The following is a 12,858-nucleotide window of genomic DNA, read 5'->3' on the forward strand; positions in this document are numbered from 1 at the left end:
AAAGGCATTAGTTTCTGACCCCAGGTACCCACAGACAGATGGGACTTCAAAATAATATACTCTTTATTAATAAGTCCTGGTCTTCTAAATTCAGTGATTTAGAAATATAAACCTTACTGATTTCATCATCAGAACTACATTAATATTCATTAACCTTCAGTGAGGCTCCCATGCCTGACCCTTTTGGCAGTTTTGAAAATCTCTCTTGGAGTATTACTATTTAATTTGATACATCAAAATGTGGTTTATATTCATAACTTAATGGCTTCCATTTAACAAATGCCAAGTCTTAGCTGCTATTAGTCCAGAACACAGTGTACTCTCTTTTGGCATGAACTGTCTAAGACCACTAATGAAGTGAGGAATAAAGCCTGAATTAGGCTAGACTGTGGAAGCTCCAAGTCCCCTACCTGTTGATATTTTCTTCAGACAAATATCCTTCCCACAAAGGATTGAAGTCGGGTATAAAAATATGCTCTGTAGACCCATAACTTGCTAAAGTTTCCTTTTGTAAGTAATAGTTCCCTTTTATGTCTTCTGCAAATCATGCTGAATAAAAAAGGTGCTGAATAAAAAAGGTAATTTCCTTTGCAACTACAAAAATCATTTCCCAATGGCATTTTGCAAGCATTCACCTAACTGGGATGCTCTTTATCTTTCTTCCTTTTAAAATGTCAAACAGATAAAAGTCTTCTAAATAGCATTCTTTCCTATTTTGATTAATTTTGCATAGTGTTTTCCCAGAAGTATTGATACTTACATAAACCTGAGTTCTGATTCTCTTCTGACTAAGACTTCCCGAAGTCTCTGGATCTTTGCCATCTCAAGCTCAATTTCCTCAGGCATCATTGTTGTTTCAGCCATTGAAATGATGTCAAGTTGATCTGTGTGTAAAAGCAGAGAAAATGAATTAAGCTAGTCAAACTGTCTTAATGGGTGTTTTTAGGAATGTAAATTTAATCACAGAGCTATCTGACCATGGGGTAATTAATGCCAGTAGTAAAGAATAGTCTAGCTGAATGCTACATTTACTAGTTTCTCTATTGTTTTGCTTATTACTTTCAGTGTAACAATTTTGAAGTGACAGAATCCCTAAGCCAAAGTGACATTTGTTAGTCACAATCTATCATACCTCTAAGGAATCCCAACTCAGTTCATAACTATAGCTACTGTTCCTTAACTGATACAACTACAAACTTTGAAAGAACAGCCATAGACTGCTACGAAACTCACTGGAAGCAATTACTGGCAACTCTGAAGAGTCCTATCTTGGCACAAGTGCAGGCAATGTAAACTGATGAAGGTTTCCCATCTTTAATTCTTATAACACTTCATGCCATTCCACCATCTCAGCATAGCTAAGAGCTAACACCCAGACCCACTAGAGAGGAACCAAGGATCTGATTAGAAATTACATAGGGCCTAATCCTTCGAGGGGCTGAGTGTTTCTTACTAGGGCATTGAAATCAGTCGGGGAGACAAACAGCACTTTGTAGTCGTTACTTGGCAACTGTTAAGTCCAAGGTCCTTCTGTGATTATTTCTCTATAATTGATGTATTACCTTTTCTAATCCAGAGAGAAACAGTACTATATGCTGTGTTCACTCAAGGTAGAAGGAACCAATTTATAGAAGGTGGATTTGGGAAGGAGCAATTTGGCCTCTGCAAAACCTTATTCCAAGGGTTCACCGTACTTGGCCTTCATTTTGAGCAAGAATTTAGAGACTGAAAAATAGAGTGCCTGCATGTTTTGGTACCCAAATGGAGACATATTCCTGAAAGCAGGCCTGTTTCAGCTGTATTAGTTTAAAAAAGGAAAATGGAGAGGTCAAAATGTACTCAGCATGATTATGCGGAAAACAGGAGACAAAAAGCATCAGAAAAAAGCTGTTCAATTAATTAAGAGGAGATGAATTCTGAAGTCCCTCATGACAGACTAAGCAAAAACAGCCGAGAAGAATTTCTGACAGAAACTTGGAGTGGGAATGAAACTACAAAATCTCAACTAACACAGGTGCTGCATGAGCTTAGTTGACAAAGACCTGTTCTCCCAAAATGGAAGCAAAGTAAAGAAATTCTGTAGGATATAAAGCAAATATATTTTCTTTATATATAAATACATATATATATATAAAAGTTACCCTGCTAGTATTGTCTGCAAGTTTTGGCTTCACTTCATAATGAAGAAAGTGGGCAAATAAATATTAAAAATTACTTTTTTTTTTTTTCAAGATAACAGAATCTTGAGGGGAAAAAAGTGACAGATTTTGAAATGTCTCATGAGAGAACAATCATTTCTCAGTAGTTGTTTTTAAAACTCAAATTGCAAAACTAGTTGGTAAAGTAAAGCTATCTTGTGTGTCTGAACACACAATTGCTGCCTGTAGAAGATGGATTTTCCTATTAAAAATCATTGTGTCTGTTGCGGTATATTTAGCTGAGGTATAGCCTAGATGTCCTAAGAAGTGTTCCAGCTCTGTCATCAACAGCTAGCTGCACACTGTGAAGCATGCGAGTCTTGAAATCCCAGCCACTAACTTAGATGTTGAAATGGAACCTAAAACCCTTGGAAATTCTCGATCTGTTTGAGGAAGGTTGACCACCACTGAAAATGCCATAGGGACTGTATCCAGCCCCACGCTTTCCCTTCCCTTGCACCCTTATCTGGGTGTGTGGGAATGAGGAAGCATAGCAAAGTCTTGAATTTAGCAGCAGAGTACCTAACATGCTGTGCTACCACTAAATGACGGGTAGAATTATAATTCAATATTAATGAGATGTTTAAAGGAAACTAGAGCAAAAATTCTGTAAGTGTAGGTTTGTCTCTTGTTGCTTTTCGGGGTTGTGGAGCTATTTTAACCGCTTGCAGCATAATTGACTTTGCAAATTTATTTTCCGAAAATATTAAGCAGGAGATAGGAAATTATTCTGATGCTACCATAAATTAAAGCCAATAATACTAGTAATTAGAAAGATAACCCACAAATATATTACACACACATACATATTTTAAAATTAGTTCTCAAGAGCTCAAAAAACAGGGGAAAAAAAAAGTAACTATATTATTTCCACTCTGCAACTCTAGCTGTAAATGCCCCAGTGTTGCCCCTTGGATCAGATCAGCTATCATACTGTGATTTCAATAATTCAGGAGGGGAATCATGAACAAGGCTTATGCCCTGAGTATGTGCTTAGAGCCAACACAAGAATTAGTGTGACAATCAGTAGTCTAGTCTGACCTCTGGCAGAACAGTCACAGATTCTCCTTCACAACCAGTGTGTGCTTAAACCAAAGAGTATATTTTTGAAAGCTCTCCAAAATTATGCAATGTTTTCAAAAGAATCAAAAATGTAAGCAAGACACCACAAGCTTGAAAGTGGAATAAAATAAATGTAGAAACTATAAGATATTAGTTCGCAACTTGTCTGCAAACTTAGAGATGTAGCTAGAGTAACAGAGAGACATAAGGAGTGGTTTAGTTTATCTTCATAGCAGTACATGTGCTGTGAACATACTGTAAGGTGATTAATTCTCATGGAGATCTCAAATGAAGGATTGGCAAGAGCTGGATTACGGGAACTTTGAGAGGAAAAAACAGACTGGGCAGTTGAAACGGGAAGAAATTTGAAGGTGAGGATACAGAGAACTGAGTATGGAGACACTGTGGTGCTGGAAGAGATTGAGCCAATTCTAGAGCGGTAGTCATGGTCTTCCAAAGAGAAGGAACTGAAGTCAATCCAGACTTTGTGCATGTTCACCTGTGCACTATTATGTAACAATACCATTTTGCATCAAATTTCTGGCTTTTCTAAACCTCCCTTCCTAACAGGTAAAGACTAAGTGAGCTCCTTTGACAGCTGCCAGTTCCCTTTATATAGGTGTGTCCATAGGTATCATGAACCCAACACAGCTGCAATATACCACCCACTTTGGCCCCCTCTGAAGAGTATGCATTTTTAAGGCAGGCTTTGGGGGAAGATGCACAATTAGAACACTGTAGTTCCCAGAAATCCTGAAATGGTAGGGCACAGGTGTGAGGACACGCTGGAAATACAAGCCTCTGAAGAGGCCACAGGTCAGGATTCCTACCTCACACCTTCATCATTGTGATCCTCACAAATCACCAACCTGTTTGTGTCTGAATTTCTCTTCTAATATTGTGGATAATTGTTTGGCCTACCTGGCAGCAGCTATGCTGAAGGATAATTAATTATTTTTCATACAATGGTTTAAGCTCCCAGGATGTAAAACACCTGGGAAAGAATATGTTAACATTATTGCGCCTTTGAGTAAAGCTCTAGCTCTGTCCCAGTGATGAGTGCTTTGAGACACGATTCGGAACAGCTTCATGCAGAAGTCTCTTACCTTTTCATAAAAGAAAGAAGAAAAGTTTCATTTTATTTAAAGCAGGCATGCATTAGTCAACTGGTTTTTAGCATATATTGTTATTAAGCTCTGTTTCTGCTAATGAGTCAAAATTCATAAAGCAAAAAGTGGAGACAACACTGAGATTAGTCACAGTGACGGGATGAAACTATTTTGTCTGCTCTGCAATCTCGAGGATAATTTTCAGTGACAAAGAAACAAGTAAAATACTATTCCTGTATGCCACAAAAAGATATTAGGATGAAAATAATTACTATATAGAAATAGAATTATCAAGCTATTGCATATAATGAGAGGGACTGAAGAGGTAAACCTGAAGCTATTTATGCATATTTTTGCTTCAACTTAAATGCAGACTGGTATAGTTAAACTGGGTATTAACTTAATGGTCACATTTCATCCTCAGTATGCCAGCCAGAAATGGAACATTAGCCACCTGTGATGAAAAGCACCAAAAAAATAAAATGCCTATGAAGTCAATAAGTGCAAGGAAAACTTTTAAAGAAGCCTGAAGTGATACAATGAGAAATGGAAGAATGCATTACACTCGGTGTCAATAGTTTCATACAAATTGGTATGAAATGCTGTAAGGAAAAAGTAATTATCAGCAGAAATCCTGCTGCTGTCGCTTGATGCGAGCATACTGTTCACTGAGAAGCTCATTGTGGTCTACAACCATTAGCTGGTTTAATTCTAATTTGGGGCTTCTGTTATCATTTGTGTAAAAGACAGAGGCATGGAGAAAGTGAGGTGTATCAGTAACACAAAGGGTCCCAAACCTATGCTGTAGGAACCCAAAACTATGTCATTGTTATTCTGGTGGTATCCATATACTGAACAGCAATCAGACCTCTACTCCACATACAACTAAAGCAGTATGCAGGCAATTTGCCGTTTAGAGGCAGTAAGAGCCGAGTTGCTTATGGATACATACAAAGTCTGTGGCAGAACCAGTACAAGGTCTGCTGGATCACGGTGTCTCTTCAGGACATTGTTTATCCTTTTTCTTGCTTGCAAATCTGTCGCTGTTGGAAACTATCAGTTGCCTAGCCTTGAAGAGTCATCTCAGTCATTCAGCAACAGAAGAGCTCCAGCATAGGTAAGGGTAATGGCCCATCTACTCTGCCACACTTTTTTTCAGATTTGAAATGGATGAACCGTCTTAAATGAGACTCTCTGAGCTCTTTAAAGGAGCTGCATGGCTTCTCTAATGTGGACACCACTCAGCAACAAACCTGGCTGTTCAGCCCACTCAATTACAATGCTTTAGTTGAAAATTATTTTAAGTCATTGCTTTCCTGGATTGGATTAAAACTAAGCAATTTGAGGCCTATATCCACTCCCTTAAATTGTCCAGTAATAAGATAATCCTTGTTAAAATATTGTTAACGGTTCAATTTTGTTTAAAATCTGGGTCAGCACTTTTGGAGCTGTCTCAAGAATTCAGTGAAATTCTCAAATTAATTCTTTTTCACTCAACTATATTAAATGCTAGAGCATTAAATAATAGAGCACAGTACAGCAAGTGCATTCTTAATGCTGTTTCAGGTATCAAAATCAAGACTTTCAAGGCCATTATTAGTTGATGAGCCAAAGCAGAAGCAAGCAGAGGCACAGGATAGAGACGGGTAAAGGGAGAACCAGATTGTGTAACTTAAAAACAGCACACTTGGTGGAAATTGAAATAGTTGCATAATGCAGAATAATAAATTGTTATAGTACAAAATATTCAGATAAAAAAATGTTCCTGTGAAAAGAATCAGATGATTCCTGTAGTTTGTCACTAGCTTGTCACCTGGAGGCATGAATGACTAGTCTTGTAGCTAGGCCTTTTACTATACCTTTTACTGTTGCCTCAAATGTATTCGGAGGCCCAGAGGTTGTTGTTTTTTTCTCTTTGATTTAATCCATCTGAAGCAGGATGCAGTGGCCAATAACTAACCTGTGCAGACAAAAAACTACATCTAATTGCTTATTCCTAATCAGCTTGCAGCAGCATTCTATTACTGTGAATCCTAACAATGATTAAATTTGGCATGAGTGTGGAATGGTATTTATTCAATGTTTTATGCTGGAATTACCATATAAATATAGCTAATAGCTAAACACAATACAAACAGCTGCAATATATTTTGTTCCTGGCTTCTCTAACAGATTGCAACATTGTGCAATCTAAAATGGGCAGGCTAGGGGAAAAGGGGAAGGTGGCATAGGATAGTACCAGTGTGGAAGTGACCTGACTGTCATGGCGCTGAGCACATCCCACCACTCCTGCTGGTTTCACTGCAAGGGCTCAGGGTTGGTTTGGACTCGGTGCAGATGTCTGGCTTTGAGAAGCTTCAGCAGAGGGTCTCCTTTTTTTCCTCTTCCTTTTGGTCAGAAGCAGATTTCAAGCTGAGACTCTGGCCCATGGCCCTCACTCCCCCCACGGGGACCAGCACTTGACTTCCCACCTAACCTTGGGCATGCCTTGTACTAGGGATTTGCCTGGAGATCTGGACTGTGGCTGACCATGGTTGTTGTCACCAAACCTGCTCTGCTTTCCTTGCTCAGGTACCATTGGGCTGCGCCCTTGCCAGTGAGGACACTGTCCCTGCATCTGCCTACCTTGTTATGACTTAGCACAGGACTTGCCTACCCTTTTGGAGCTGCCAGCCCTTCTTGTACCCAACCCTGATCCTCCACATGCAGTGATTAACGAAAATACTCCTCATGACTGCAGTGAACCTTGGACAAAGGCTTACTTCACCAGGGCTTCCTTTTCTTACTTTTGGTGATTTCTATAGAAATTCCAAAGGAATCTGTGTATATAAATACAGACCCTGGAAACCGGTACCAAATCACTGCACATCTGTTTCATACAGCAGTACACAGGCATATTATCTCCTTCTAAGTGCATTACATAAACTCAGTGCTTCATATTCTCTCTTTCCGTGAACAATGCAATGAATAATTTTGTACTGCCTCTGAGTGTCAATGCCTCTGAGATAGAGGACGCTCTACATGCATCCTAGGAATCAGTCCTCATCCTACTCCAAAGTACAGTCCACAGTCCATTTCAGTGCGTTATTTTAGAAAATGCTGTATCCTTCTCTTCTCCCTCAAGGCAGTCTCTTCCCTCTGCTTGTCAATTGGCCCTCCTGTTTCATCTCTTGCACTGAAAACAGACTGGTGATGACACCCAATTTAGTAACAGTTGGAATTGTCTGCTGGTTTTATCAGGCCTCAGTAACCAGCTAATGGGCCACACTGAGGTAACAGGAGCGCGCATACCTGACGAGTTTTAACACTGAGGAAAAAGTAACCTCTAAAGACAATAGTGGTGTCCAAAGGCTATTACTGGAGGAGCAAAAAATTAATGTTCTACTCCTCTTAGATGTGCTAAAGTTCTCAGAATCACTTTGCTTCCACTACCATCAATAGCACTGAATACTGGAGATGCCACAGCCGAATTCAGCTTCTAGCAGGAAGCTGAATTTTTTTTTTCTTCTCTTACTGTGCCTGTTACAGCTTCTGAATCCCTATTAATACTTCTCCATGGGTTGAGCAAGGCATTAATTTTGGAATCAGTGGCATGCAGAGCCATGAACTGCACTTTGAGCTGACACAAACTGAGCGCATACCCTTCACAGGTGGCTTGATGTGCTTTGTCCCTGCAAGTAGAAGTGGCCAGAAACTTTCTGACAAACCTGAGTCTGCTAGAAAATGCCAGAGAAGTGGCATTCAGAGTATTTGGGGGATAACATCTTGGATTCAGTATGTTTACTATGAAGTCAAAAGGAATGCCTCTGTGCAAACAGCCTGGTTTCCTATCAATGCATGAGGATCCACAGCAGCCTTACAGTTCTGGAGATGTTAAATTATCAATAAAACCCTGGAAGCAGAAGTTTCAACTGCAGTGCAGCTCCCAGGTGCACAGGAGGTAATCTTGGAGCCCTGAAATACGGGCTTAAACTAGTTATCAAAGCTTCCAGTATTTTGCCAGACAGCAGGGCACCTACAAATCCCAAAGCTGGGTTTTCACATGCTCCCTGTCTCAGGGTAAACCACTGGGCTGGTTGGTTTCCCCTTACAGCTTGGCTTTGCAATAGGCAGCTGTGAAATCTGGCAGCTCTAGGGAACCCCTTTGGCAGGAAGGAACCGGAGATGCATACTGAAAGCTTATTAAATGCTAGGATCTCAGGGAATGTCACAGTCACCAAAAAAACCTGCTTCTGAACAGTCATTTGGGGAAGGAGAAGAAGAAGATGCAGATTTTTCTGATTCATGGGGAATTGTGGCACATCTCTGCTTCCAGTAAACCTGAAATACAAAGTACTGGCCACCTCAGCTCTGTACTGTGCTGCATAAAGATCATTTTTGTCCTGAGATAAACTGCTAGACTAGAGCTATCCCTACACATCTGCCGTCCATTCAGCAGCTCCTCAGTCAAGAGATCAGATTTTCATGGCTGTAGAAGGAGACTGGTACAACCTGTAGAGAAGCACAACATGTCTCTGAGATGATCAAAATGAATTACCATGCATTTAAATTTGCCATTTGTGGGAGGAAAAGAAATCTTGCTTTCGTAGTAATGGTTAGAATGATTGGGAAAAGCATTGTTGCAGCATCAGCTGCAGTGAAAATATTTTTATTTTGCAAGTGGAGAGAACAAAAAATACTTTCTACCATTCCTTAGGATGATAGCTGCTTTTGTACAGATTGCTTATGGAAATAGATTAATTTTTTTGGTAATCAAAATGAAAATCTTGTGATTAGTAAAGACTAGGAAAGGCACGAGCAACCTAAAAAGACATTTATTATACCGCAAATACACTATTTTTGGAAGGTTTTGTTTCAAATTTTGTTGAATTAATTTGTTGAATTAATTTGTTGAATTAATTAATTTGTTGAATTAATCAACCTTTGGAAGGTCATCTTAGTATTTGACCACCTCTCAGTCTTGTTTAGTATACAACATTGAATATCAAATATAATCTGTTTCTGTAATATATGAAACTACTCCTTCCTGTTTTCTAATAATAAGCTACCATGACCTATAATGAGTATGTGCAGTTTTATGCATAGCTGAAATCTGTTGTAACTTACATGTATTTTCTGCCATCTTTGAATAGTCTGATCAACATTCACTAAGCACATGTAAATAACTTCAAAATGATAAACAAAACAAAGCTTGGAGTTTTCATTTATGCTGAAATCTTAGCAGTAAGCCTTACACCATATCTACTCTATCATACTCTATATATCTCTTACTCTATAGGGGAAAAAGCAGCCAGGTTGAGGGGACAGGAAAGCATGAATTTGTCTTGTGGAGATGATTAGCTCTGCAGGTCTTTTCTCCTAATCCAAGATTCACTGAAGTCAACAGGAGTCTTTCACTTCAGCCTATTCTTTTTTTCTTTGGTTTGGTTTTTTTTTTTTTTTTGCATGCCTTCCGGGCATGCAGCTATTTTTGCTTTTGAAGGAGAAGAATACATTTGAAAAAGTCTTGGAAGTACAGACTTGCCTTTTCAGAAATCTGTAGAAATCTGTTGGTATTCTCTAAAACTGACTAACGACCTGATGAATTTTGTGGAGCTGGGCTGACATGCTAGCCTTTGGTCAATGCTGAGGGAAAAAAGAATGCCAGAAAAAAAATCAAAATAGTAAGACCGAACTGACGTTCATAATTCTGTTGAACTCAACAGAATTTGACTGAGTCTTTGAACCAACACACCGTAATAAAAAAAAAAAAACCCTATTACTAAAACCCACCATAGATCATTCCATTTGCCATATTGTTTCCTTCCAAGGAATCATCTGATGTGACTGGAGATGCCTCTGTTCAAACAGTCAGCTGGGGTCTGAGTGCAATAGCACAATTATAATATTGGGATTTGTTCTGTCCAGGCCATGAATACTTTTTTTTTTTTTTTTAAATTATCACAGTTAGATTTACAGTCTAGACACATTACAAGCTGAGTTTCCACTTCAAAAGTGTCTCATTCACACTCTACCATATGACCCCATTTTAAAATCAGGTAAGCACAGAATATAAAAAGCACTGTGTGCAATTGCCCACTGCACTTCCAGAATCACTGCCCTGTCTGTTCCATATCTAAGAGCCTCTTGTTATAAAAAGATTCTTTTAGTTGCTTATCCTGTACGTTCTTGTTCTTATCTTCAAGCTTTGACCTTTTCTTTTTCATTATTTACCTTTGCAAAAAGCCTGTTGACAGCAGTCTATTCTTTTCCATTTCAGGCTTTTGTACACTGTGGTCTCACTGAGATTTCTCTTGAAATATAAACGCCAGATTCAGTGTTGAATATTAACTCCTTCCTCTAACTCTCAAAGTCCTTTTGGTTTCTATGGTATCAAACTCAAAGTATTGCACATAATGACTACTTTCACATCTGATGTAAGAAAGTGCCTGTACCTGCCCAGTGCCCAAATGAGATTCTTAGTTGCTTTGCATCTTTTATGCTGTACTTTTGTAGATCAAGTGGTATTGCACTGAAGAAAGGCTGGTTTAAAAACTGAACCCGAAAGAGATCCTGCTTTGAGTTTTCCAATTTAACTGCATATTCCCAAGCAGAAATAGACATTCAGGCAGTAAAAGTGATTGCTAGTTAAGGATGCTCTTCAGTACTTTGCTAACTAGAAATTTTATGGTTAAATGATAGTTCCAACTTTCTAATTTAGGGACCATTTTCTGCCCTTGTTCCCTATTTGAAGTATATATCAGCACAAGTCCATAATGATAAGATCTATGAAGATCTTGCCTCTCAAAAGAAAGCATCAATTAAATTGTCTTGTTTGTTATCCTGAGAAATGTATAAGCAGTAATTATTCTTGGCTTTGCCTTTTGTCAATTTATGACAGTTCCAATTTCCTAAGTGGGTAATTATGCAACCCTTTAATCTCACACTTCCTCTGGGAATAAAATCTCTCTAGCCTTAAGAAACTGCTCTGTGTATAGAAGACTGCATTTTGGTTGTAATGGTATCCTGAAAAAACAGCTCCTCTCTCAGTTGTTCATCCTTCTCTTACAATGAAGACCCTGTGAATCTGCACCGGTCTGGAGTTCTTGTAGAAATCTAATGTGGTGCATAGGACTTAACATGATATTCAGACTTAATGTATCTTAAAATCTATACTGCCATCCTGTATTTGGATGATAAATTCCATTTGTTCGATCTTGTACTTAAGCTTTTAGATTTCAGCATTCTCCTGACTTCTGATGCTGTCAAAATTGTGGTACTCATCTACTTGTGAAGATTGAGATTTTGTTAGCTCAGAGGAAAGGATCAAGGACAGGGGAAAGGATTGTTTATGTTGAATGGTAATGGCTGGTGTAAAATTAAGTAGAGGTAAAGAATAAGCTTAGACTGGAAACCAGTGACGATCCAAAACGATAACATTCTGGAGCAGTCTTTCAAGTAAGGTACTGGAGGAAAGGAACTAAAAGTGTTTGAAACTAAGATTAGAAAATGCGGATCTTTAAAGGTTCTGGCCTCACTTTGGTGGGGGATGGAGAGATGGGACCTGTGAATAAGCTCAGGTATTGTATCATTGTCTGCAGTTGCAGGAGGGTGGACCCACGAAGTAGAAAAGATTTATTTGACCATTATTTGGGGCTTTACTCTTTAAGGTAGGATTTAGCTTTTTGAGGTCCAGTGTCCTCTGCAGTCTGTCATTCGCCACACAAAGATTCCAAACCATTTCTCCATGTATGAGGTCATAAGGATCCATTCCGTCAAATTAAATTATCACTTCCAGATAGTGCACCATGTCTGCTTTCATATTCTTCCATCTGGATCTAAGGGTGTTTGCTTATGCAAGGAACTGACTCAGTACAATAGGACAATTTGTTGCCTAATTACCTGTAACTAGAATAATTTTTAGCTGTAAATCTATATATGATTTGGTGCTGGTTTACAGCATTATCATTATGATTTACTTGTAGTTTTTTTCTACTATTGAGAGTTCTACTAGCTTTCTCTATTTTTATATTATCTCTTTCATCTGTGACTCGCAATACCCTGGGTTAGTCCCCTAAACAGTTTTAGGAGAGCGAGGACTTTTCCTCAGTAGTACCCCCTCTGGCAGCAGTTTAAAAGCTAATACAAACCATATTTACAGATCAGGGAAAAGAATTTCGGCACTTTCAGAAATAAATGCCTAAGCAGTCAGAACTTAATATTGAACTAAATGTTTCTTTGAAAATATAAGATAAATATAACTTCCTATATAAGTCTTCCTGTAAACAATGAAATAAAAGCCCCAGGCCTGATTTGACTGTGCCGTAATATTAAGTCAAAAATACAGATTATTTTTTTTTTAATGTGATTGAAAGTCGCAGGAAGTGCTTCTGATGTAAATAAATTCAGGGTATGCAGAAGTATGTCCACTAACATAAATTATCCTAATGACACTCACAGATTGGGTCTTGAAAACCCTAACGGGCTTTGACACTCCAATTATAGGGCTC

At 38.6% G+C, this 12,858-nt stretch overlaps 1 protein-coding gene across 1 annotated transcript in view; it reads right to left on the reverse strand.

The window, feature by feature from the left end:
* The window catches only part of LOC104287879 (chromosome unknown open reading frame, human C16orf45), a 36,500-nt gene extending 24,381 nt beyond the window's left edge, over positions 1-12,119 (reverse strand). Inside the window, exons 1-2 of the mRNA XM_009886613.1 lie at positions 12,011-12,119; positions 761-884 (exon numbers count right to left, since the gene is read on the reverse strand). Of these exons, the coding sequence (XP_009884915.1) occupies positions 761-884; positions 12,011-12,119 (233 nt within the window). The remainder of the gene's footprint in view (positions 1-760; positions 885-12,010) is intronic.
* Between the last annotated feature and the right edge of the window lie 739 nt (positions 12,120-12,858).

This window comes from Charadrius vociferus, unplaced genomic scaffold (assembly GCF_000708025.1).
Source record: "Charadrius vociferus isolate BGI_N301 unplaced genomic scaffold, ASM70802v2 scaffold46, whole genome shotgun sequence".
Classification (NCBI taxonomy): Eukaryota; Metazoa; Chordata; class Aves; order Charadriiformes; family Charadriidae; genus Charadrius; species Charadrius vociferus.